Here is a 27,122-nt window from a genome sequence, read left to right as displayed (position 1 = left end):
TTAACCACTACACCACACAGAAGAGCAGAATATCCAGTTTTGTAGGATAGCTAGATGGAGGAGTAAACCTGTGATCACATTTGCTATTGTGACTTCAGAGTATTCGGAGATGGGGAACTTAACTTGTGGCCCTCCAGAAGTTCATAGATCATGAAAGGGATCCTGAGCATCATTTAGTCCCAACTCCCTGCAATGCAAGCATAGGCAACTGGGATCAAACTTGCAACCTTGGCGTTGCCAGCACCATGCTCTAACCAGCTGAGCTATCCAGCTATTGTTGGGACTTCTAAATTCCAGAAAACATGACCAGTGGTCAGGGGTTGTGAGTTGTAATCCAAGAATATCTAGAGAGCCACAGATTCCCCATCCCCAATGTGTAAAAAAAAAAAAAACAAAAACTAGCTACACACACATCACAGAAAGATGCCCCTAGAGAGAGATTCTAGGCAAGCAAAGCCGTGTGTGTGTGTGTGTGTGTGTGTGGAATATTGGCCCAGTAACCCTGTGCCCCAGAGCACCAACCAGGTAGATAGCACAGGGTCGTTGCTATGCCCTTGTTCTCAGTAAGGTGATAAACCTGTGTCTGGTGTGTTCCACCTTTAATGTATGAGCCCAGAAGTGATGTCTTATTGGACGATCCTCTATACAAAAAAATAGTAACCCTGCACATAGAAGACCAGCATATCAAAGAAAAGGCTAGCTTGGAATGCATTTTCGCCAACAGCTAGATTTCTACATGCAGGGATTTTTATTGTATATTTTTTATAGAGGAGTCTTTATCTGAAGTGAGATACTGTACCCAGACACAGTTTTTCCACCCCAGTGTCTCCTTGCCCAAAAGAGTACATGAGGATGGACTGGAGAATTAGAAAGGCTCTAATTTAACTCCTCTCACATTATTTACACCTCCTTGGGGAAGCTCATCTCATAGTTTGAAAACTGCTGACCCAGATCGAACCATCCATTTCCCCCATGTATCTATTAACTATATTTCATTTCCAAGGCAGCCAGCGTCTTAATTCTGCTAATAGTATATCTTATTTTTCACCTAGTCAGTGCTAATACATGATACACATGTATCACTTTGTTTCTGTTGCAAGCTATGGTCAATACAAAATGAATTGCTACAACTGCATTCATCAGGATGAGATTTAAAGCTGCTAAATTGTACAGGGTGCACACAGCACTCCATTTACCCTGGACGGAATTGCTACAACAAGCTGCTTGTATTGGACAAGTTATGGTCGCTGGAGATGTAAATAAATTGCTTAGATGAGCCTTTTTTCTCATTACACCATTGCATCTTCTATCATTATATTCCATGTTTCTGTATACAGTTCATAGATGTGGGAGACAGCATTAAAAACAGTGACAAGAGAAGAAAAACTGTTAACAGTTGTGTTCAGTGACTTCTTACCTTGGAGGTTAGAGTCAACGTGAACATACAAGAGTGAGCGATAGCTGATGCTAATGCCTGCACTCAAAACTACCAGAGCTGGGGAGGAAAGGACACATTATTCAACTTTTGTGACAAACACAATATTTCTGCTCTTCATGTAAAGACTGGACTAGATCCATGCCCTTTGTCCATTTACCATTGACTACTAAGGACCTGTACAAATAGCCAAATAACACTAGTCAAGATGACTCTATTTCTGTTCTATTTTTGTTTGAGCATTGGTCCATAACTATTAGCGTTGACAGACCAGCTCTGGCATCTGATTAGAAAAGAAGGTTTCTGCTAGTTTCGGTTGCTGTAGGTGAAACATCAAAAGAAATAGAAAATCCATAAATTTGGTTTATACATAACATTTACTAGGATACAATACAACAAAGCAAGCTCATATACATGGAAATAACAAGAAAATAAACCATTTCATAGACCTGGTGAAACCTTCCAAAGGATTAAGCAAGCATATACCGGTAAATATATTGTATTTTGTGTTGCTGTTTTTTATAGACCTCATTAAAAAGTTGCAAACATAAACATATACTAGGGGCTCAGACCTTGCCATACCTCTGTGACTCACCTGGATCACTCATTTGGGTAGTCCATCTGTTTGCCTTTCTTCCCTCTGGTTCCTACCTCATTTTGCCCTGGGCTTCCCACCTGCATCTCCATCCTCTGAGTGTCTCCTCACCTCACCTATATGTCTTCTCCATCCTTCCTCACCTCACCTAGAGCTGACTCTCCCTCCAGATCCCTCCTCCTCTCCCCACCTTACCTGGGCTGCCCACCCAATGGTCTAGCTACTAGCAGCTTCTCACCCTGTAGTTTGCAGCACCACCTGTCTGTGGCCAAGCAAACTGCAGTGTGATGGCATCCTTAGAAATTTATATATTATAGATAATATATCTGTTCTGAACCACAGGCCCAAGGGATACCAAAGAAAGATGTCAAAAACAGCAGAATTGTGTAAACTTAAATTACAATGTGCAGAGCCTCATTGCCTTTACAGATGCAGGACAGACACAGCAACAGTGAATGTCAAATCACCCCCAGAAATCAAGCCACAGAATGATCTCATCGGTTCTGACCTTTGGAAAGTCCCATTGTCAGCCTGAGAACTTTTCAGATTCTTAATAATAGCTGCTGCAGTAGCTAGCATCCTTGCTGGGCTGACGCATGTGAGTTTAGTAACCCGCAAGGAGATTGATGGGGCCTTAATCCTTACTTTCCAAATGTGGCTCATGGATCGTGACTGAAACTGGGCCTCAAAAAAGAAGATGCAAAAAATGATCACAGAATACGGCTGGTTGCTAGGTACTTGTTGGGTTTTGGTCATGAATGTGAATCGCTACTGTCAGCGCTGCCCAAGGTCCCAGCTCACACAAGACCAACGCTGCTTCTTCCTCAAGTTTAAAAGTCTTTATTGAAGTTCAGTCTCATTTCCAGACGCGCAGCGCGCAACGCTACATCTATCCATCAGACCGTAGAAGTCCCATCTGAATCTCCTCCCCCCTGACACCAGCTTAAGATTCTAGCCTTACTCCACCTCTTCCTCTGTTCCTTCTTTCTCTGGGTCCTTCTGCTAGTCGGAGTCTCAGCCCTCCGAGATTCCTCTGACGCTGATTCTCCCGACTCCTCCCCCCCCTCTTTCGGGCTTTAGGACCTGGCTCCCAATCCGGGTTTTCTGCTGTCCCGCGCTCCTCCACATTTGAACTTGGCGCGCGCGCGCAGCCTCCCACTTTCCTTCTGACCGTTACACTTGTGTCACTGCTCCCCCTTTCGGGGAGGCTAGCTGGACCTGGCCTTCCCTCCGTCTCCCCACTCCCCGATGGAGGAGAAGCTGGTCCTGACTCACGTGACTCTTCCCCCCCACTGTGCTCTGGTGAGGGAACTGGCCCTACTCCTCCGCTACTCCTTTGGTACTCCCCTCTGGTTCCTTGTTTATGGATCGTCCCCTCTGGGATTCGCCTCGCCCTTACCATAGGCGCCCCCTCCTGGGAATCTTCAGATTCGCTGGAGAAGCTCATGGAATCTCTCGGTCCACTGTCATATTCCCCTACGCTCCCCTCTGATTCCTCTCCTCCGCTCTCTATTTGCTCTCTCCCCTGCTCTTCTGCTCCTGAGCCTCTGACATCCATCCCCCCCTCGAAGCCCCCCTTCCCCCCTCCCCCTCTTCGGGTGTGGGTTCCAGGTGCTCCAGCGCTGGGGGTGTGAGTGCTGGCTTCCGTTCTCTCCCCCTGGTGTGCAACCGGCCAGCGGGATCAGGCCCCCCCACGATGGGTTCGTCAACGTCGACTTCCTATGCTTCCATTTCTCTGCTGTCGTGCTCAAAACCAAGATCCTCCCCCCACACGTCCATGTCCTCCTCTCCACCCGGTCCCTCGGGTGAGTCTGTGTGCAAGGGCCCCCTCAGCAGTTCCCTGCTCCACCCCACTTCTGGTTGAGTGTCCCACCAATAGGAGCGGTCCGTGGCAAACCCCGAGAGCGACCCCTCCGGGGAGCTCTTCCCCGGCGTCGGCTCCTCATCTGAGGAGAAACCCTGGAACGTGCTGGCTGACAGTGTGGGTGTGAAAAGCCAGTCGTCGAAATACTCCGCCGGCATGGGTCTGTGTGGGAAGATCGAATGGAACTCGTCTTTGAGGTAGTGCTCCTCCACGGCGTAGCACGGCACCCACTCGTTGGCGCTGGCCGGAGTACCCTCCCTGGCGAGGAGATATTCAACTCCCTCTTCCCCCCATCTGGAGTCCAAAATCTGTGTGACCTCGTTGAGTGGCGTCGCCCTCTGTGGTCCCTCCCCTGTTGGCGATGGGCTACGTGGGGCTGGTGCGGTCCCTGGCGCCTGAAACCTGTGGGGTGCCTTGTAAGGCGTGAGCACTGACCTGTGAAAGACTGGGTGCATTCTGGAGCCCTCCGGGAGTGTCAACCGGTAGGCCACTGGATTGATTTGTGCCGCGACCTGGTAAGGTCCCAGCTGCTTGTGTCCTAGCTTCCTCTTAGCTAGCGTTCTGGCCGGCACTGCCTGAGCTGCTAACCAGACCCAGTCCCCTACCTGTATGTCTTCCCCAACCCTCCTGTGCCTGTCTGCCTGCATCTTGTAGGCGTGTTTCGCGAGTTCCAAGTGCCTTCGGAGTTGCTCATGGACCTCCTGTAACTCTGCAGCTAAGTGCTCTGCCCCCCGTGGCTCCCCCTCTGCCTCGGTCTCCAACCCCGGGAAGGTTCTGGGGTGGCGCCCATTGTTGGCGAAGAACGGTGTCACCCCTGTAGACCCGTGCTTCATGTTGTTGTAGGCAAACTCGGCTAGCGGTAGGTAGTCCACCCAGGTCGAGGGCTGTTGATTGGCGTAGCATCGCAGGTACTGCTGCATGATGGCGTTGACCCTCTCCGCTTGTCCGTTGGTCTGCGGGTGTCGTGCCGACGCTAAGTTGATCTTGACGTTCAGGATGCCCAGCAGCTTCTGCCAGAAGTTCGAGATGAATTGGCGGCCCCGGTCGGACAGGATGGACCGCGGCAGGCCGTGAGCTTTGAACACGTGGTCTATGAACAACTTGGCGGTCTGTTCCGCTGTGGCCACCTTCGCGCACGGAATGAAATGCGCCATCTTGGTGAAGAGGTCTACGACCACGAGTACCGCTGTTTTGCCGCGCGAACTGGGCAGATCTGTAACAAAGTCCAGGGCCACTTTCTCCCACGGTTCGAGCGGCGTCTGCAGCGGTTCCAGCAGACCTGCCGGCTTCCTGTGTACTGGCTTGGCCCTTTGGCAGGTGTCACACCTGGAAACGTAATCTGCGACTTCTCCCCTCACCTTGGGCCACCAAAAGTCCCTGGTGACTAATTCCGCCGTCTTGTCCTTGCCGAAGTGCCCAGCGCTGGGCGCGTCGTGCAGCTGCTGCAAGACTCTCGCGCGAAGGTCGTCTCCCGGTACGTAGAGAGCCCCTTTGCGGAGGAGTAGTCCGTCGCGTATCTGGAACTCGTCGTCCCTCGCTGTGCCGTTTCGCACCTCCTCCATCTTGGATTGCGCAAACGAATCCGCCTGTAGCGCGCGACGGACTGCGTCCAGGTCCACTGCGGCTGAAGCGCACGCCCACACCTCTGGTGCGAAAATGTGTTTGGCCGCTGCCGGTGCCGCTTCCTCGAGATACTGCGGCTTCCTGGATAGTGCATCCGCCATGACGTTGTTGTCTCCCGGGATGTATTCTATCCGGAAATCGAAATCTGCAAAGAACTCCGCCCAGCGGATGTGTCTCTGGTTCAGGAACTTCGCCGTGCGCCAGTACTCCAGGTTCTTGTGGTCCGTGCGAACCTGCACTGTGTGTCTGGCTCCGACGAGGAAGTGCCGCCACGCCTTGAAGGCTGCATGAATGGCCAGCAACTCCCTGTCCCAGATGGTGTAGTTCTGCTCCGACGTGCTGAGCTTCCTGGAGTAGAATGCGCACGGTCTCCAGTCCCCTTGCAGATCTTGTTGCAACAGGACCGCCCCCACCGCTCTGTCCGAGGCGTCCGTTTCAACCCTCATCGGTTTGCTGGGGTTTACGTGTAGCAGCTGTTCTTCGGACGCGAAGAGACGCTTGAGTCTCCGAAAGGACTGCTCCGCCTGGTCCGTCCAGGTGAACTTCTTCTTCTTGGAGCTGAGGGTGTCCGTGATGGCCGCCGTCTCCTTCGCGAACCCCTTGATGAACTTGCGATAAAAGTTGGCGAAACTGACGAACTTCTGGACCTCCTTCCGGTTGCGCGGGCTCTTCCAGTCCAACACTGAGCGGACCTTGGCGCTATCCATGGCAAGTCCCTTGTCGGACAGCTTGTAGCCCAGGAAATCCACCTCTGTCGTGTCGAACTGGCACTTCTCCAGTTTGGCGTAAAGTCTGTGCTCCCGTAGCCTCTGCAGGACCTCCTTGACGTCCTCCTCGTGCGCCTCCTGCGAGTCCGAAAAGATCAGGATATCATCTAAGAAGCAGACACACTTCTTGTAGAGGAGTCCCGCTAGCACGTGGTGCATGAAAGCTTGGAAACAATGGGAGCCATTTTGGAGACCAAACGGCATGACTCTGTATTCATAGGTTCCTAAAGGCGTAAACATGGCTGTCTTCCACTCGTCGCCCTCCCGCATGCGTATAAGGTTGTAGGCCCCTCGTAGATCCAACTTGGTGAAGATCCGTCCCTTCCTCACCGTCGCGAGCAGGTCGTCAATTTTGGGCATGGGGAATGCTGTGGGCTTTGTCCTGGAATTGATGATTCTATAATCCACTATGAGCCTCCGTTCGGGCGTGTCCCTCTTCTTCACGAAAAACACGGGACTGCCCCCCACTGCTTTGGATTCCCGGATGAATCCCCGCTTCAAATTGCGATCTATGAACTCCCTGAGTTCTTGCATTTCGTCTTCAGACATGGAGTACAGTCTCCCAGTCGGTAGCGTCGCCCCTGGCAGGAGGTCAATCTTGCAGTCGTAGGGTCTGTGGGGAGGCAGCTTGTCTGCTTCCTTCTCGCAGAAGACTTCCAAAAAGGCCTTGTACTTGTTGGGCACCGCTTGCACCATGCCTAGGTGTAGCTGCGATGCATCCTCTTGCCCCTCTTCTTCCTGGCAGGTCTGGATGCAGTGCGCTGCGCAGTAGGAAGAGCAGAAGGTCAATTGCCGCTGGTACCACGCTAATGCCGGGCTGTGCCTATCCAGCCAACTCATGCCCAACACTATGGGCGTGTCCGACAGGTGGGTGACGTTGAAACTGATGACTTCGCGGTGGTTCCCAATTTGCATCACCAGAGGCGGTGTCTGCTGTACCACCTCTCCTCCCAGTATCTTCCTGCCATCTACCGTGACAACATTTAGGGGCGTCGTGGCTGGCAGGAGTGCTATGCGATGCTGCTTGACGAAGTCCAACCCTACAAAGTCTGCGTTGCTACCAGAGTCAATGGTAATAGGGACCTCCAGGGTGAGCCCATCGGGCAGCTGGAGCGATGCAGTGAGTTGCACCACTGGTTTGGGTGGGAGGGGGTCTGTGGGCTGCAAAATCTCTGGGGACTGCTTCACTGACTCGCCTGGTTGAGCCCCAGTGCCTCCATCTCCAACCAGGCGTCGCCTTTTCCCTGCTGCTCTACTCCCTGCTGAATTGCTCCTTTAACAGTTGCTGAGGCTGCAGTGTGCTTCTGGAGCCTCTGGGGACACTCTTTGGCCATGTGCTGTGCACTGTCGCAGATGTAACACTTCCTGCTCCCTCTAGGAGCCTTCGCCTTGACTGCTCCTGGTGTTTGGGCTCTGCTTGCTGTCTGAGCCCTTGCACCTCCGATTTCCATTGGCTCCTCTCCACTCATCAGAGCAGGCGTGGACTGAGCGCGCTCTGTCTCTCTGGGTAGGAAGGGAGTCGTTCTAACTGACGTGTTTGCTCTTCGCCCCTCCTCCCTGCTCCACGGGCGTTCTTCCAGGCGCACCCCAATTGCTAGCGCCCTTTGGACTACTTCTGCTGTATTTTGGAGTCTCTCTCCCCTGGCCAGCTCATCTTTCACGGCTCCATTCAGCCCCTCCCAGAACAGATCCCTGACGGCAGCTGAGTCCTTCTGCCAGCCCAGCACATTTACTAACCCAAAAAAGCGGGAATGATACTGGCGCACCGTCGCTCTTCCTTGCCGCAATCCATGCATTTCCCTTCTAGCGACATCCACATCCACCGTTGATTTAAAGCAAGCGTCCATGGCTTCAATAAAGGCGCTTGAATCTTTGAGGGCGGGGTCATTTTCGCGTAACAAGGTCCGCAGCCACGACTTAGCTTCCCCATGCAGATGAGTGATTATGAACCCCACTTTCTCCTCCTCATCTCTAAAATCTTTCCGAAGCAAATTGAGCGCGAAAACTACTTCTGCTCTGAAGTTAGGGTACTGCTGCAGGTTCCCGTCAAAATGGGTCACAAGGCTCGCTCCCCTTTTCCCGAGGCTAACTCCCTCCGGCTTGGCTCCCAGCGGCCCCTCCTTTCCCCATTTGTCCCACCTGGCTTGCAGATCCTGGCAGAGCGCAGCTGTGTCTTCTTCTTTTTTCTTAGACGCAGCCAATTCTGCGTAGAGCGTTGACACCGCTTCCTGCAATTGCTTGACTTTTTCCTCTGTAGTCATCTTTGCCTATCTTCGTGAGCTTGCAGAGTTTTATTGAGATGGGACTTACTGTCAGCGCTGCCCAAGGTCCCAGCTCACACAAGACCAACGCTGCTTCTTCCTCAAGTTTAAAAGTCTTTATTGAAGTTCAGCCTCATTTCCAGACGCGCAGCGCGCAACGCTACATCTATCCATCAGACCGTAGAAGTCCCATCTGAATCTCCTCCCCCCTGACACCAGCTTAAGATTCTAGCCTTACTCCACCTCTTCCTCTGTTCCTTCTTTCTCTGGGTCCTTCTGCTAGTCGGAGTCTCAGCCCTCCGAGATTCCTCTGACGCTGATTCTCCCGACTCCTCCCCCCCCCCTCTTTCGGGCTTTAGGACCTGGCTCCCAATCCGGGTTTTCTGCTGTCCCGCGCTCCTCCACATTTGAACTTGGCGCGCGCGCGCAGCCTCCCACTTTCCTTCTGACCGTTACACTTGTGTCACTGCTCCCCCTTTCGGGGAGGCTAGCTGGACCTGGCCTTCCCTCCGTCTCCCCACTCCCCGATGGAGGAGAAGCTGGTCCTGACTCACGTGACTCTTCCCCCCCACTGTGCTCTGGTGAGGGAACTGGCCCTACTCCTCCGCTACTCCTTTGGTACTCCCCTCTGGTTCCTTGTTTATGGATCGTCCCCTCTGGGATTCGCCTCGCCCTTACCATAGGCGCCCCCTCCTGGGAATCTTCAGATTCGCTGGAGAAGCTCATGGAATCTCTCGGTCCACTGTCATATTCCCCTACGCTCCCCTCTGATTCCTCTCCTCCGCTCTCTATTTGCTCTCTCCCCTGCTCTTCTGCTCCTGAGCCTCTGACATCCGCGCTCCAAGTAGTGAAACATGGATGCATTATGGGATGCCAAGTAAAGAAGAGCGCTAACATATTACAGAGTGTCAATTGCAAATCCCCCAAATTGGAACCTCCTCAAAACAAATGCTAAAGTACTGTGTACTTTTGTGCCAGGAACCCTACTTTTTAAGCCCTCGTAAGCATGTATTGACAATATCCAGCTGGTGTTCAAAGTCTTGAAGTAGGGTAGGGAAGAGGCCATGATGAGAAGTGGGGGGATAAACATCAGAGGGGAGCCAGCTAGCAGTCGAGATGCTAAGGTGAACCAAAAATGCATTGCTGGCTAAGTTCAAAGAATGATTAAAGGTGTGTTTGCTATCACTCCCATCATCTTTTCTACACAGCATCATAATGGCAGCCTAGTTGTCTAACATCTTCTGAGGATGTAGCTCCATCATGACTTCTGCCCCAAACAGACACAATTCTCAGCATGCAGTTGTTGGTGAGGGCTTAATATCTCCACACGGCCACCGCTTTTTGGAAAAAGAATAAAATCTATCGCTGCCATAGGGAGACCTCTTTTAGTGCATTGAAGCAGTTAACGAAACCTAGACAGACCTACGGCATACATGCCTAACATTGCTCATTGTTTGCTGTTGGGTTTTTATTTAGATTTAATGCCTACTTTCATATTTATTTGATTTTAGACATTTCTAACATTTTACTCTGTGAACCACTTCGGCATCGTTGGATGAGAAGCTGTCTAATATACAATTATAAATAAATACATACTAAATAATCAGAAAGAAAAACCAGGAAGTCCCTGTTGGCCCTGGAGAGATTTGAAGACCCAAAGAGGAATGCTGAGGGAGATTGCGAAGGGCAATGCAGGTAACTGCTGGCCCCTCCAGTGGAGCCTTCTTCACCCATATTTCTGGAGCAGAGGACTCTGGAGAGCGGGATGGTGCCCTTTTTGCTTTCCTTGCTCCTGAAATATCTCTGTACAGAACAGAGGTTTCAAGAAACAACCAAAACCCTTCACAGCCAGCATTCCTTTCATTCTTCCCCCTGATAATCCCGGGAACTGTAGTTCACCCTCATAGAGTTACAATTCCCATAATCATGAACAAACATGGATTCTTTGGGGAAACCCATGTGCTTTAATTAAAGTGTTTGGATACTCCTTTGCCTTTACAGAAATTCAGCAGTTCTGTTTTCTGTTTTCCCATACCCTCCATTATATTTTATTTTATCCCTTCTTCCCACCCCCATCCCCAACAAATATCTTATAATTCTGTGTTTCTGCCCTCAGGTTAAAATCCTAACTTCACTGACCCCAAACTAAGCACCACTGAATTCAATTGTGCTTCCTTTCAAAGTAGACATGGTTAGACGTCTGCTGTTAAATGACAGATAAACAGTAAAGGTACCTATGGTAGTTCATAAAATCCACAGTTGGGCAATACATTTTTGGGGACCAACCAAAATTTCACAAAAGAGGGACAAGGTTTCACGTTTTCCATAACTCTTCATAAGGCAAGATGTTACAGAAGGTACAAAAATTAGGCTGAGGTAATAGTTGTGAGGTTCAGCTTGTAGACTCCATTTCAGGTTGGAGATTGGAAGCTGAACAAATCCCTCCCAGGTGTTAGAGATACCAGGTTACACCTGGGATTCTGAGATTAAGAAGCAAAGGCTGCTCCCCATTTCTGAGAATTAAAAGTCTGGGTTGTGGTTGTCCACATAATTTGCCCACATTCTGGTTCCAAACCTTCCCCAAGGCAGAGATGAGAAATCCAGGATTTTTGCATAGGTGTAACTAGGGCGAGCATGTAGTCCTCAGGCAAAAGGTAGAAGCAAAGTCCGTGTCTTTGATGGTTAATGGGAGTTCCCAGAGAAGGTGAGTTATCTTAATATAATTTTGTCTTTATAGGCTCAATTGCTGTCAACATTCCCTTCCTGGGCTATTTCTTTTTTATTATTTAAATATTTTTGTTTTAATTTGTGCAGGGATGCTTTCAAATATGCAGAAACTATTATTTGTGGGTGTGCCCATTTTACTTCCAGATCTTTATTCAAGTTAGCTATAGTGGGAATGCTGCTAAAAAGGTGCTGGTTAATATGACAGGTACAAAACCTGGTTTTGTTTTTTTTAATTAGGTGGGGGAAAGCCTGTAATTCCATAATGCTCTCATATACAAAAGTATTCCCACTCCATGGTCTGAACTAAGCAAATCTTTAATTCACTAACATTTTTATAATACATTTTTGTACCCTGGACAGCAATTGTTCCTCTCCTTATTGGACATTACTGAAGCATAATATGCGCTGTCACCCGGAAGAATGCGAAAGATGGATGAGCCTTGTCAGTTACTTCATGGAATGACAAATTGGCTCTGCCCTCCTGAACACTGGGGAGATGGGGTGGGGAGGTTTTCTCCATCAGCCTGGAGGATGTTTGAGAAACTACTGCCACTTGAATTGTATGATAATAACCATTAAGGTGGTTCAACAAAGACAGGCTATCATCTCAAGGTGTTATCTCTAATTCTATTCAGAGACACGGTGATATATATTAACACTTCAAGGACAATTCATGGGTGTTTTTTTCCTGTTTACATCAGTGGTACTACATTTGTGTAAGGGAAGAAGTGGAGCCCCCGCCCCATCCACAACAAAAATGGACGGGCAAGGGAAAAGATAAGCCACAAGCTGGTGTTTTAAAAATTAGTTTATTGTGTGAAAAAACCATCCAGTACATATACAGTGGACGCTCAGGTTGCGAACGTGATCCGTGAGGAAGGCACGTTTGCAACCCGCAGCGTTCGCAGCCCGCAGCACCACGTCTGCGCATGCACCGAAACCCGGAAGTAACCCGTTCCAGTACTTCTGGGTTTCGGCACATCCGTAACCTGAAAATGCGTAACCCCAAGCGTCTGTAACCTGAGGTATGACTGTACTGCATTAACTGGTGTACCAGAGTAAGAAACGTGATAGTCCTTTTTCCTTGAAAAAGACCTTCAGTAAAAACATATCGGGCAACCCTGCTTAGGCTGCAGTCATGGTCCCATTTACCAGAGACTGTTGCTGGCATCCAGCTGTCTCAAGAAACAAAGGAGTGCACCTACAGGGGTGAAGTCAAACTGCTGCGTCAGGCCAGGGTGCAAGCGTGGCAAGTGTGTATGGAGATCCTGGGTTGCTCAAACAACAAGAACCACCTCCCTCTGCTTTGCTGATGTGGTCCAAAAGAAAGCGGAGCAATATGTTTGGCAACAGCTTGACTGCAGGAGTTGCCAGAAGGAGATGTACAAGACTCCATCCAACCATCCTGGGGACTCCACTCTGTATTTGTATAGGGTTTACTCTTTAACATTTCCCCCTCCTGAAAATATCCTGCGAGGCAGCAGAGGTTTAGGACTAGAGTTTTCCTTCTCCTATGTGGGTTACCTTCCCAGGTTGACATGCCCCATTTGCCCCTCACTTCCCTCTACAGCACATGCAGAAACCACCTTCTTGACCATTGGACCCACTATTGTCTCATCGGTTCAATCCACTGGAGCCGGTCTTTACATGCAGAGGAAGCTCCTAACTCACTGAGGGTTTGAGACCCATCAGCTATCCTCACTTGGTTTAGCTGGCCAGCCAAAGCTGTTTCCCTGGGTATGGTCACTATCACATGCTGACACCTAGGAGCCACAGGTGAGAGCTGAGTACAGAGTAGGGACCAAAGGTGAACAACTACCCCAGAAGGAGCATGATGTGCCCCCCTAGGCTCCACTGAATTTAATAGAACTTGCTTCTGAGTAGGCACAGATAGGATTGTACTATAAATTACCAATTTCAAGCACTAGCTTGCGGGCCCCCCCTTCTTTCGGCCTTACTAAATTAAAATTACATGTGACCTGCTATTTTGTCTCGGCAGAAGGATATGTGGATTTTACCTCAACAGCAAAGGGTCACAAGCACCATTACACAGACTCTGGTATCGGTAGGGGACTGCACCAGAGCCACCAGAAGAGAATCCATAGAGCTAGATGAACCTAGGAGGAGTTTTCCCTCCCCAGTTATAAGCAAACTCTTTTGATGTTGGAGACTGGCTGCTCTCATGCAGGGTCTCAATAAATTATAGGGCTCAATGGAAATAGCAGGAACCTAATTCAGTCCTTGTATATGTGGAAGGTCCTATGTTGTACTTGGAAGAAAACTGTCCTAGGCCAGTTCAGGTCAAAGATCACTAAAGATCTAATTGAAGCTTCATTACTAAAAACAAAGCTGTCTGTGCTACCAATCAGCTAACAGACAGGGTCTCAGATGACATCAGTAATGCTTGCTGTTGTTTGTTGTTGTTTAGTTGTGTCCGACTCTTCATGACCCCGTGGACCAGAGCGTGCCAGGCACTCCTGTATTCCACTGCCTCCTGCAGTTTGGTAAAACTCATGTTGGTAGCTTCAAGAACACTGTGCAACCATCTCATCCTCTGTCGTCCCCTTCTCCTTGTGCCCTCCATCTTTCCCAACATCAGGGTCTTTTCTAGGGAGTCTTCTCTTCTCATGAGGTGGCCAAAGTATTGGAGCCTCAGCTTCAGGATCTGTCCTTCCAGTGAGCACTCAGGGCTGATTTCCTTAAGAATGGAGAGGTTTGATCTTCTTGCAGTCCATGGGACTCTCAAGAGTCTCCTCCAGCACCATAATTCAAAAGCACCAATTCTTTGGCAGTCAGCCTTTTTTATGGTCCAGCTCTTACTTCCATACATCACTACTGGGAAAACCATAGCTTTAACAATATGGACCTTTGTTGGCAAGGTGATGTCTCTGCTTTTTAAGATGCTGTCTAGGTTTGTCATTGCTTTTCTCCCAGAAAGCAGGCGTCTTTTAATTTCGTGACTGCTGTCACCATCTGCAGTGATCATGGAACCCAAGAAAGTAAAATGTCTCACTGCCTCCATTTCTTCTCCTTCTATTTGCCAGGAGTTGATGGGACTAGTGTCCATGATCTTAGTTTTTTTTATGTTGAGCTCCAGACCACATTTTGCACTCTATTTTCACTTTCATTAAAAGGTTCTTGCAGTCTACTATAAATGTGGTCCTACTATAATTGACTGTGGCCAGCCCCTAAACTGTGTGTCTATGCTTGTGTGTGTGTGTTATGAACTCACAGGTATGAGAGGAGACAATTCAGCCCCTGATGCAATCACCATGGTGCTGATCATAAATGTGTTGTTTATGTGTGGAGTGAAATGGAAGGCACTGCGGTATAAATGGTGCTTAATTTGATACTGGGATGCATTGGAGCTTAATCCAGGGACCTGTTTTCTTTAAAAATACAAAATGGCCTTCCATTTATTATTGATTTTAAATAATCAGTCAGCACATTTAGGATTGACAGTAGGCTTTACTTATCAAGGGATAAGAGCAGGATTTACATTCCAAGGGTACTTTACTTTATCTCTGTCCATCACAGTCCATAAGCTCCTATGGTTGTTATTTTAGAAATTAAGCACTGGGTATATAAGAAGGTTATTAAAGCCTATCACCACAAATCAGAAGATGTGGCAGCAAATCTGTGTCTGGCTAATACCACCACAGGCTGACTTGGGACTCTCTTTATGCAATGTTATTTCATACAAAAAAATAACTGCTTATGGAAAATAGACTGGCAGGCTGATAGCCAGACTAGAACCGTTCTGATGACATTTTCTGTTTACAGACAGACAGACAGACAGACAGACAGATACTGTATATTCAACCTGAATAGGCAGAGCTGGCCCAAGACAGTTTGGCCCTGGAGGTGAAGGGGTGAGTGAAAATCTACAGCAAGAACAAAGGGGGGGGGGTGGATAAAGATCTACACTGGGATCTGCTGCCCCTGTGGATCCTGCCACCTGAGGCAGTCACCTCACCTTGCCTCATGGGTGGGCCAGCCCTGTGAATCCACTCAAGATTTACAACCTCATGTGCCTGCCAACTAGGCCTGAGTCTGATATAGTGAGGGAGAAATAGTAATTTACAGAACCCTTGCTTGCCTCCATAACTATGATAGTAAATAATCCTCTTTCCAGCCCGTGTTATAGAATTAGCTGGATGCTGTAGCTGCTATTCATCAATCTATGGCCTTTCAAAGCACTTGGGGTGTTGTCTTTTGATTTTACTCTCAATACATTATGTATTTTGTGTTTTATGCTGCAAACCTTCCTGTGGTCTAGTGATGAATGGTGGTACAGTATATAACAAATCTATCTCTGCCCATCACAGGCCATTACACAACGAAAACCAATTACAAAAAATGCTGTGTGTGTCTGTGATGAGTCTCACTACTCAGCACCATTCATGAAACAGTGAACGAATTCCAGGTATAGAATGATGCAAGAACTGACGTTCAGCTGCCCTCAAGTTTTACAACTTTATAGACTGTCGAAATAATTTTAGCGCCATCCAGCGTGAAATCCCCTCTCCTGTGTAGCTCCGTCCTTAATCTGCAAGGCTATGCGCCATTATATTCTGACGGTTGTTTTATTTCAGCTCACGCAAAAAACCGGGACGAGCACATGTGGGTGCTTTGGGGGGCACCGAAAGGGGAAAGACCCTTGTCTGTGAACTGGAGTGGAGAAGGGTCGTGTCTGCTAAAGGGAGGCCGACGTAACGCCCGACGCCACCCCGCACCCAAAACACTAGCGAGGCGGGAGAGGTGCCGAGAGAGAGAAAAGCCGCACGTTTCCATCTCGGAACGTGACGCAGCCGGGAGAGAGGGCGGGGCGAGCCGAACGTGAAAAGCGCGCCTTCCGACCAATCCAAAGCCGAGCTGCTTTGCCGGCGATGCGGCTCTCCCTGCTCGACTTGTTTGCCCCACCCCCCCATGGCTGGGTGGTGACGTCATGACCGCGGCCCCTCCCCCGCCGCCACCTCCTCCTCCTCTCTCGAGCGCGCCCCCGCCCCGGCGGGAAGAGGAGAGGCTTGTTTCGGTGCGCTTGCGAGAGGGTGTCGGGAGCGCGCACGGCGACGGCCTGGGCGCCATGTTGGAAGGTTGCTGAGCCCGGCCGCCGGCGTTTCTGTGTTTCTCTCTCTCTCTCTCTCTCTCGTCTCTGTCTGTGGTGGAGGCCGTCGCTCCCGCGGCTGCTGGTGCCTGCTTCCCGTGAGGGCCCGGGGGGCAGGAGGAGGAGGAGGAGGTGGTGGTGGAAGAAGAAAAGGAGGCAGCAGCGGATCATGGATATCGAGAGGCTGCAGGAGGCGCTGAAAGGTGAGGGCTGCTTGTTTTTTGATGGGTTGGGGGGGTTGGTTACCCCGGGGTCACGTAGGGAAGAGGTGACCCCGGGGTAACCCACCCACCCACACCCCTCAAAAAAATGTGAGAGGTTGTAGAGGAAGCCCTGAGGGAAGAGAAGGGGATGGGGGGGGGCAAGATGACCTGTAAAAAAAGGAAAAGAAAAGCTGTGTGTGGATGTGGAGGAAGTCTAGTCAGAGTCTGATCAGTCTTGCTTTCCAGGCCCCTAATTTCTGGGGTGAGGGTGGTGGTATGGGGATCCTGAAAGGACCCAGAGGTTTCTCTGTCTCCTCCTCCCCCACCGCCTTCCTTCTATCTGGATCCCCCCCCTTAAAAAGGCCCTCGGAGATCCCTCTCCACTCTTAACGTGAACTGTTTCTTCTCCACAGTCCGTGGTCCCCAATGGGTTCCCCGTTTCCTTTCCCTTTCCCATTTCCTGCTACTTTCTGCTTCCATAATCCCCCAGCCCCACCTCCAACCCCACCCACAAGAAATCTCTGGTTTACACTGGCTACAGCTTTCACCTCACCTGAGGCAGGTGGCCTAGTATGAGAAACCGGCTTTGAAAGGGAAGTTGGATATGAACTTTCCAGTCATTGAAGTGTATATGTTGTCCTTTGGAGGCCTGTAAGGCCCTGGCCTTTTGTGTGTGGGAGTGAGTGTGTGTTTCTTTTGCTCCTTAATAACCTTTCTCCCGTTTTTCTTTACCTTTTTGCAGATTTTGAAAAGAGGGGGAAGAAGGAAGTGTGTCCTGTATTGGATCAGTTTCTTTGTCATGTTGCCAAGACTGGAGAGACAATGTGAGTGATTTTTTAATTGACTAACAGCTTCTTGGTGTGGTTTTGGACATGACAGAAAGTTAGTAACCAAGTGTTTTTCCATTATAGGAATACTTAATCAGTTAAGTTTCTACAGAATTCTACACTAAGAACTCTGCAATCTGAGATTCTCAAGTTTTTCTGTTCGGGTAACTTACTTCCAGACTTAAAAGTTGCTGCACATTAATTGAAGACTGAGAATTATCTAAGTCCCTGTGCTTCCTTATAGTATCGCTTGTCAGCCTTAATTGATCCTACTGAGTACATTAAGCCTGCTGTTTTTTCCTTTTAAGAAGACAACCATCCACACTTCTGACCTCTGCTTTTATAGTCAGAAACCAGAAAAGCATGTGTTTTGCAATCAGTTTTTCGAATTGCGAGTTAATGAAAAGTACAGATGTTGGGTCTCAAGCCTCTTCTAAGTTTGGTTCAAGTTTTCACACAAGAAGCCCCAGTGTGATGCTTCCTGCATACAGCTGTACACAAATGATGACTTTCTGTTCTTTAATAGCTCTTGATTCACTAGCTAGCATAAGATACTGTTTCCCCCCAGAAGGTTGTAATTGTGTGTTGGGGCAGTGCTGGCCCTGTTTGGTAAACCTAAATGAATTTTGAGACAGTTCTACTTTAGTTACCAGCACATTGGGAGTTCACACAGTAGCTGTTTTGTGCCAGTGCATCTTGATCCAGAAGTGTACTTAACCACACTTCCCAAGCCTTTGTTGGTCACCTTCAGTCCCAAGGCAAATATCTATGCTTTTCTGTTGGTCTGCCTTTTTCCTCCACACCACTTCCCTCTAATCTCTACGAAATCAGGGAGCAAATCCCTCTCTACTAGATAAGATATCCACGACTGCATAGGTTTTTTTTTAAATGATTAAAATGTTTCCGAGCAGAATTACAGTTGTTTATTTGTTAAGATGAGAATGCCTACTATTATTTGAATTGCTCTTATTTGCCCAGGAGGATAATTTATTGGCAGCCCTCCTTCTCTAACCAGCCCTTTGAAAGGACATTTCTTCCTTCCAGAATGGCTAGCCATGTGCCTGGGATCTACAGGACTGGGATTCGAGGTAAAACCAAGTGCTTGGTTTTCCTAGATCTCTCAGAACAATACTTATTTCATACTTGTTCATATCATCCCACACAACCAGGCAGTGGCTTCTATTCTGGTGGTCTCCCTTGTATCCCCGTTTTATCTTGTACCTTGTAACAACTTCCAGCCCTGCCCACTACATCAGTTTCCAGAAGCAGTGAGGTTGAATTTGGATCCCTTCCATTTTAGAGAGTGTGGGTAGTGGAGATTGGCATAGTCCTGTGCATGGGACAGCATGCAGGTCATTTGTAGTAGTCTAGGGTGCCAGCTGCCCAGGGCGCTTGTCAACGATGCTCCTGGGCTCTCCTGCTTCTCTTTAAACCGGTGTGATGCAAATCCCTGCTTCTTATACTACTTTTGGCACATATGTCTGGCTTGAGGCAATATGGTCAGTTGTGTGTTATTTAATATCTAAAATAACATTTATTGTTGTTACTATAGTGTCATCACTCTGCATGGTCCTTTATAAAGTACAAGTCCTTGTCTCAAGGGGGTTACAGACTAATTCAGGACAAAGGGACAGTAGAGGAAGAGGCAATAATTGATAGGATTAATTAGAGGAGAAATAAATATTTATTTCAATTACACATATTTAACACTCTAATGTCTAATCCCATACCCTGCTATAGCTAAGTTTATTCCCAAAGGAGTCTCAAAAAATGAGTTTTGAGGAGGGATTTGGTGCATTTCCGGTGTTCTGGGAGGTAGTTCCATGCATAAGGGTAACAAGAAGTAAACTGGGGAATAATTTGATGGTGCACAATGCAGACAGTGAAGAGGTGTGGGGCAAGGCCATGGTAGGAATTGAAGATAAATATGAGAAGCTCATGCTGGATACCAAGAGAGTACAGGAAGTCAGGATAGGAATTTAAGGAGGAGCTTTATGTGGTCAGAGCAACAAGAAAGGTGAGGGGGTGGGTGGGAAAGATGAGACAACAGAAGACTAGAGAGGTGGTAAGGACCATAGGAAGCTGCCTTACACAGAGTCACACCATTGACCCATCTTGCTCACTATTGCATAGTACACTGACTTGACCAGCTGTGGATTTTCAGGGTTTCAGGCAGCAGTCTTTCCCAACCTTTCCTGGAAATGCCAGGGATTGAAACTGTCTTTCTACATGCAAAGGCTCTGACACTGAGCTGCAGCCCTTCTCTAAGGCTGCAGTAGAAAAGATGAGGAAGCACAGTTATTTAACACACTTTTTATGTATCTTAAGTTTTTCTTTCCTGTATTATTTATTATTATTTAAGTTATAGACTGCTTATATACTTCACTTCTCTAGAGCTTCCCTGACTTCCTTATTGTCTCACTATTTAGCATGAAGGGGAAAGGTCTCCAGTGTGCACTGTTAGCGAGTGCAAATTTTCTTGCTCCCAAGCTATCCTAGTGGGGGAGGGTAATGCAAGATGCAGGCTTCAGCAAGGAATGTTTATTTCAGTGAGTATCCTTTTAGAGTTTATGTCTAGCTTACCAGAGAAGCTTTACTTCCCTTTGTGACTGGTTTCTAGGGAAAGCTGACGTCATCAGTTTTATTTGGCTCTTTGAATTAAAGGGTTCAAGCTCAATAACAAAAGAAAGTTGCTCATGTCTTACTCTAATATATATTCAAACTAAACTACAAAGACATTATTTTGCTATACTTAGCTGCACCAGTTTAAACTTCGTTGTTTTGTTTTTTGTCATCCTTCCATGGTTAACTGTTGACAGTGTCGGTTGCAGGATCAGTTTAATGCAATGGATGCCAGACAATTATGTCTCTACACGCGTGATGAGTTCTCTTCTCATCCCCAAGGCATCCTTCCCAAATCTTCTCCCGTGGCTTGGAGAACCTTCCAGAGCAGAATTGTATGGATGTGGACAGGAGGACGGGGAAGTCCCATTGCAGAAGCAAGAGTCATAGAAGCATAGAGTTGTAGAGATGGAAAGGTGGCCCAAGGGTCATTTAGTTCAACCCCCTGCAATGCAGGAAACTCCATTTAAGCATCTGTGACAGATGGCCACCCACCCTCTGCTTAAAGCCCTGCAAGGAAGGAGAGTCCATCACTTTCTGAGGGAGTCTGTTTCTGTTCCACTATTGGAACAGCTCTTACCATCAGGAAGTTCTACCTGATGTTTTGTTGGAATCTCCTTTCTTGTATCTTAAATTCATTGGTTTGAGTCCTACCCTCCAGAGCAGAAGAAAACAAGCTTGCTCCATCTTCCATGTGACAACCTTTTATATATTTGAATTTGATTATCATATCTCCTCCCAGTCTTTTCTTTTTCATGCTAAACATACCCAATACTGAATTCCCTCAGCTGTTCCTCATAAGGCTTGGTTTCCAGACACTTGATCATCTTCGTCACCCTTCTCTGAACGTTTCAGCTTGTCAAAATTGTGCCCAAAATTGAACACAGTGTTCCTGGTGTGGTCTGACCAAGAGCGGTACTATTGCTTCCCTTGATTTTAACATCATACTTCTGTTGTTGCAGCCTAGAATAGTATTATCTTTTTTATGCTGCTGCATCACATTGTGGATTCATGTTAAGCTTGTGGACTACTAAATCTCACACAATTTTGGATATTAGCCAATGTCTATTAAAATTTGTGTCAGTATGATAGAATGGAACAGTGATTGTAAAAGCTTGCATACAGGCAACCCTTGATTTGTGCAGGGGTTATGTTTTGGGTCATTTTGTGCAATGGTGGAGCATGTATAAGCTCACCCATTATGCCCCTTTTCCCTGCCATTTCCATGTTCGCAGCGGTGCACATGTGCACGGTCGCGCCTTATTTGAATGCACACTAAATGGTCATTGCCTGTATTTCTTATTTATATACTTAATAGTAGCCTGAATCCTATGTGGCCTTCCTTAACAAATTTTATTTGTTTATTTGCTTTGGTATCAGAATTAGTCATCTTTGACAGTTTGGCTTTAGAAAGTTCATATCTAGCATCTTAACATTTTGGTAACCTTAAACTACATTAGCATTCCGGATAAAATGCCAGGACATATTTTCAGGATTATAGTTGTACCTCTTTAATGAATATTAGCCTGTTGGTTGAAAGTCCACTGTAGTGGACAAGTATTGAAAATGTAGCTGTTAAGTTTTTGTTTTGTTTTAAGAAACACCTGAGAATTTCCCGATAGAAGAATGTTCTGTTGATGGTTGGCATGTATACAAATGATTGTATACATGTCAACCACGAAAAAGGGTTGTATAATAAAAGAGGTGGCAAACCTGTGCCTCATAGACCATATATGCCCCCCAAGACAGTTTCAGTGGACTGCAAAGACCACACTTTCTTTTTGATTTAATAATATGGGGGATGTGAGTGGTTTGTGGCATTATTTGTGGGTCTTACAGTCTTAGCTGAGTGCCCCAGTGCTATTTTGTGCTTTCCTCTGTTTTCATTCAAGCTTTCCCCAAGAGTCTGCTCTGATTTTAAGTGGTAAATTTCTGTATTCACAGGATTTCTTGAGCCCTCTTGAACACTGCACACGGTCGGTCGTAGCCTTGTCTTTGGCTGTTTCCAGTAGCTGCGATGTGGGGAGGGGGCAGCTTGGAGCCCCATCATGGCAGAATTCCATTCATTCCCCTTTCCCTCCTCACCATCTGATTCAGTGAGCAGAGACATCCCCTTTAACTGCACAGGGGGCTGCATTTTCTCCTCCCTCCCCCGATTTCTTTAGTGTAGCCACCAATATTGTCACCACTGTTGTACCAAAGGAAAGGTCCCTTTTTTCTTTACCAGTGCTCATCAGGGCAGAAGGATTGCAGAGACCTCGGATCTTATAAATCCGATGCTACCATGCTTAGTGGCCATACTGGGACCTCCTTGAGACTTGGTTCTTGAACCTTGAAGATAGTGGCAGGAATACAGCCAGTAAAAGTGAGGGCAGGGAAGCATAGAGAGAGTAAGGAGGCAGAAACTGGGGAGGAAGTGGGTCCTGCTGAGGGATCTGTGTCTGCTTTCTTGTTTCCTTCCCCCACCCCCTGTGTGTCATGTCTATGTGCTATGTGGGTTGGGGCATGCACACATGAGATATGCATGTTGGAATGAAGCCTTTGAAGGTGAGGCCTGTACTTTGAAGTGAAACAGGCTAGGCAAAGGCTTGTAACCTCACTGAGAATTGTGTATCTGTGCTGCAAGGGTTCATAGGATGAAGATGTGCAGTTCCCTTTCAACAGTTTGAATAGGAATGTGTTGTGCATTATTAGGAAGTACATTGAATAGAAGTAGGGCCTGCTTTAACAACAGATAATGCACTTACTGGTTTCCATGGGTTAATCAGTTAGGAAAAATGATTGTTCTGGAAACTTGGTGGAGGCATAGCAAAGCTTGAGGCAAGACCTGTTCATAAAGCCAGTTATTGTCTGACACACAGACTTCAAAAAATTAATGCTTTGTTGATGCTATTGGTTAGACTTGTACAATGCATTCTGCAGACATTTTGAAGGAAGATAAACAGATAGTAAATGTGTATGTTTAACTGTGGTGTTAAGCCATAACAACAATTCAAAAAAAGTACAAAATTTCAGTCACTCGGTTTAGTTTATTTGGTCTTCAGACCATAAACAGCAGATACAATATAGTGTTAAGACAACCATAGCAAAGAAATATAGCATGAATGCACACATATTGTGCCTTTAAAATAAGAGTATAACAAAATCCACGAGCAATCAAAAGTAGTTTAAAAATGCAGACATCTTTAACTCTGAAATCATCTAGCTGTGGTCTAGTTTTAATGGCTACAGCAAGGGACTTTGCTATATTTTCATTAATTTTGGGGTTAGTGCCTGTCATTAAAATTGAAACATAAAATTCATCTGAGTTCCCCAAGTGTAAGGAAAGTACTTGGGAGATAAAGTAGTTTATATTCTTATAAACATTACAGTATAGAAGAGCATTGGAAAGCTGAGCCACTTTCACAAGGACAAACTATTAAATGCCAGGGCAGCATGATAAATCAACTTTTCGTAACTGCTTATGGTAAAACAATGGATTTTTCATTTCTTATATATTGTATTGAATTACAACTTGAATTCCAAAGAATTCAAATTATAATGCAATAAAATACAACATAAAATATAAAAAGCTAAAAATACAATTTAAATGTATATGAATTTAAATGTGATGGACATGCCATGTCCTGTCTTCAACCACAAATTCATATACATGTCATTGACCACCGAATGAAACTGGTTGGTCACTGCTGGTCTTCAGATCAGTTTGCAAACCCCTGTTGTAGATCAAGGTACAGTAGTGAGCAAACCCTTTTTTCCAAGCTAATTAATTTTGCAAGTTAATAGCTAGAAATTTAATGTAGTTGTTTCTTTTTCTAACCCAGGTGTCAGAAAATGGGATAGTGAGTAGCCAATGGTATGTTGGTTATTAACAAATTTTAGCCAAGAGGATAAATATAGGTGAGGCCAGTAACATATTACAAGGAATGTTTCCAAAGAAAAAATGCCTGCCTCAAGTTGTGCTTCCAATGTAGTTTTACATGTAGCTGCACAGAAGAAGGGTCTTTTTCAAAAAGTGGTTTGCCTGTCTCTAAGGATCAATTAAGCCCTAGTATCCAAAGTTGATAATCTTGGTAACTGCTTTGACTTCATACAACTTCAAAACTGAAGGTATATGCTGTTGTCCTTAAACCTTAAGAGCAGTACTTCTTTAGGAAACTTACTATGAATTTTTTAAAAAATGAACTGCTTCCCCCCACTGTTTTAAAGCAATACAGTGGTACCTCTGGTTACGGATGGGATCTGTTCCGTAGGCCCGGCTGTATCTCGAAAAGTCTGTAACTGGAGGTGCTGTTCTGTGCCCGCGCAAGGCACAACTGAGTGCTTCTGCGCACACACATGTGGCACGCAGATCGCCTGTGTGCGACGCACAGATCACTTCTGTGCATGCTTCTGCGCAACCTGAAGATTATGTATCCAGAGGGATACGTAACCCGAGGTACCACTGTAAAACATATGCAAGCGATTAGCCTTCATAGGTATCCATCTAACTTTTTTTCTTTTTTTTAAGACTATGTATGGAAAGGGATTCACCCATTTAATCAGTTATGTAGACACAACCCCCAAAATTAACTTATTCCCTTGGAAATTATAGTAGCTCTCTTATCCTCACCTGCATTAGTCATTTGTGGAACATTGTGGTTAGAGTGTTGGACTGGGACCTGGGAGATGAGGGTTCATATCTCAGTTATGAAGTTCATTGGGTGATCTTGGATTTTCAGCCTAACCATACCTCATTGTGGGGATAACATAGGGAGGAGAGCAATCTATGCAAGTGTGAGCTCCTTGAAGGAAAGATGAATTATAAATGCAATAAATAATATTTGCCTGGAAGTGTATGGAGGGAGTGGGGGATGGTAACATTTCCAATTTCATAAAGCTTCCTTTGTTGGAAGATTCTCACACCCCATGAATGACTAGTTGGTGTGACTATTTACAAGACTGCATTTAATTGTTGTTAACTATCTTAGGCAAGCTAAAGTTCATATGTGAAAGTAGATAAACAGGACTTGAGCTGCCAAGTGTTGCAAAATTATGCTCCCTAGGAGTACCTGTTAGACTCCCAACTCCTTTCAGCAATTGCCTCTATGGCCAGTGATCAGGAATGAAGAGAGAGTTGTAATCTGAAGCATTTGGTGGGCATCATTTTGGGGAAGCATGCAGCACACGGTGTAGTTTAAACTTGCTTGATTTCTTCGGCAGTGTAAACATGATTGCTACCAAAACAATAGATCAAAGGTTCATGCATGAGGACGTCTCTCCTGTGTGCATAATAATGTCTTTGGGTTCTGGCTTTTAACTACAGGATCCTTATTTGACAAGGTTTCTTAGAAGAAGATTATCCAACTTGGATGCAAAACCTGTATTGTCTTATATTATTTATTGAGCTTATAAACCACCCTTCCTTCAAAGGAATCCCAGGGTGTTTTACAACAGCAATTTAAAACAATAGGACAGAACATATGCAACGAAAATCCAGTAGCAGACATGATACTCTAAAACTTTGTAGACTCTAAATTGGTATCACCAGAAATGGGTGGAAAATTGTGTTTCAGTTGATTCTCGAAATCCATGAAAATCGAGGCTAACCATACCTCCTAGGAGGAAGGAATTCTGTAGATGGAGCACTGTCACAGAGATGACCCTGTCCTGTGTCACAGCACAGTGATCTATCCCCATTTAAGGGCATAATAAGAAGGGCCACATCTGCCAATCTCTGGATATCTGTAATTTCATTTTAGAAACTGAAAGTTTGGATAACATCGAGATACCACTCTGCTTTTTGGAACATACTGGGGATAGCTCAGTCAGTGGAACATGTGATTCTTAATTTCAGGGTCATGGGTTCAAGCCCCACGTTGGGCAAAATATTCCTGCATTGAAGGGGGTTGGACTAGATGATCCCTGGGATCTCTTCCAACTCCATGATTCTTAGGTCCCATGGTAGCATGTAAAACTTCACATCATCAATAAATAACAGTAGTGACCATGTGGTTGATGGGGGCAAACAAAGTAAAGGGTGTGGTTTTTTTGGTTACCTTCACATCGCTTCAGATACTTTTGTATTTGATGCAGAGTAACTTTTCTCTTACCGTGAACATTTTTTTGAACTGAACTGTTGAACAGCTTCCATTATCAAATTGTTGGTTTCTGATAATGAGCACATGCTTTTTAAATGTAGTTTTTTAAAACTTAAAATGCTGCCAATTTGCTGCTAGTGAAGCATCAGTGCAGTTCTTCTGAATTGAAGGCTGTGCATGTGGGGAATGTATTTATAATCTGTCAGTCTGTTTTATCAGCCACATTATTTCAAGGGAATGTGTGAAAGGCATGTCACATTTTGTGCTTTTTTGCACTAGAGGATTTCCTTGCACATAAATGAGCCTCAAGTGATAGATGCTTTGAAAATGCGAACAGCCCCAATGCTTTTGCTGCTGTTTCAGAGCTGGTTGCTGTACCAAACACTATTGAAAATTTGTTTTGTGGAATTTTTCATTTTTGCTCTTAATTCTTAATGAGGAAATAAGAGCATTGTAAAAAGTTGTTCTGATTCACACAGCTTTCTTTAAGTATAAAGGCATTTTCACAATCTTTGAATGAAGTTCTTGTTTGTATCGGAAATAAAACTGCATGCCTGGACATGTCAGTGAGTTGAAGCTCTACCCAATTTTATGTTCCTTGTAGTTGCACATATTGTGTCTGGTGTGAATTATAGAGCAGCATGTGACAAAACACGAAGCAATCAGAGCACCTCTCATGTATGCTAATTTACTTGCATGCTAATTCATACTCTTTCATTCTCCTGCACTTATTTGACTCTAAGAATGAACATGAACAACTTGTTTATCTTGTATCTGTTTACTTCTGTTGGTTTTTTTTAACTACTGTTTTTTGACTACCATGTTGGACTTTCAATGTACTTTTCAATGCTTGCATATCCAGATGGGTCAAAATTAACTGCCAATGGTGGGTATTTGTCAATTTTACGTTTACTTATGCTGCCCAGATACTGTTGAGTGCAGTTAGGAGTTCAAATATTGTGAGAAGACACCTTAATAGTGTTGTTTTGCCTTTTTTCGAATTGACTGGCA

At 46.2% G+C, this 27,122-nt stretch overlaps 1 protein-coding gene across 2 annotated transcripts in view; it reads left to right on the top strand.

Moving 5' to 3' along the window:
* The first annotated feature begins 16,293 nt into the window (after positions 1–16,293).
* PPP4R2 (protein phosphatase 4 regulatory subunit 2) overlaps positions 16,294–27,122 on the top strand; it is a 33,498-nt gene continuing 22,669 nt past the window's right edge. Inside the window, exons 1-2 of one of the 2 annotated variants that reach the window (XM_053378182.1) lie at positions 16,294–16,582; positions 17,325–17,406. In XM_053378182.1, coding sequence (XP_053234157.1) covers positions 16,549–16,582; positions 17,325–17,406 — 116 coding nt within the window. In that variant the 5' untranslated portion in view covers positions 16,294–16,548. Of the gene's footprint in view, positions 16,583–17,324; positions 17,407–21,976; positions 22,128–27,122 lie in introns of those variants that run through there. The other variant, XM_053378183.1, reaches the window with a different exon arrangement.

This window comes from Podarcis raffonei, chromosome 2 (genome assembly GCF_027172205.1).
Source record: "Podarcis raffonei isolate rPodRaf1 chromosome 2, rPodRaf1.pri, whole genome shotgun sequence".
Classification (NCBI taxonomy): domain Eukaryota; kingdom Metazoa; phylum Chordata; class Lepidosauria; order Squamata; family Lacertidae; genus Podarcis; species Podarcis raffonei.
Note: the sequence above shows the minus strand (reverse complement) of the source record. Positions and strands in the feature narration are given on the sequence as shown.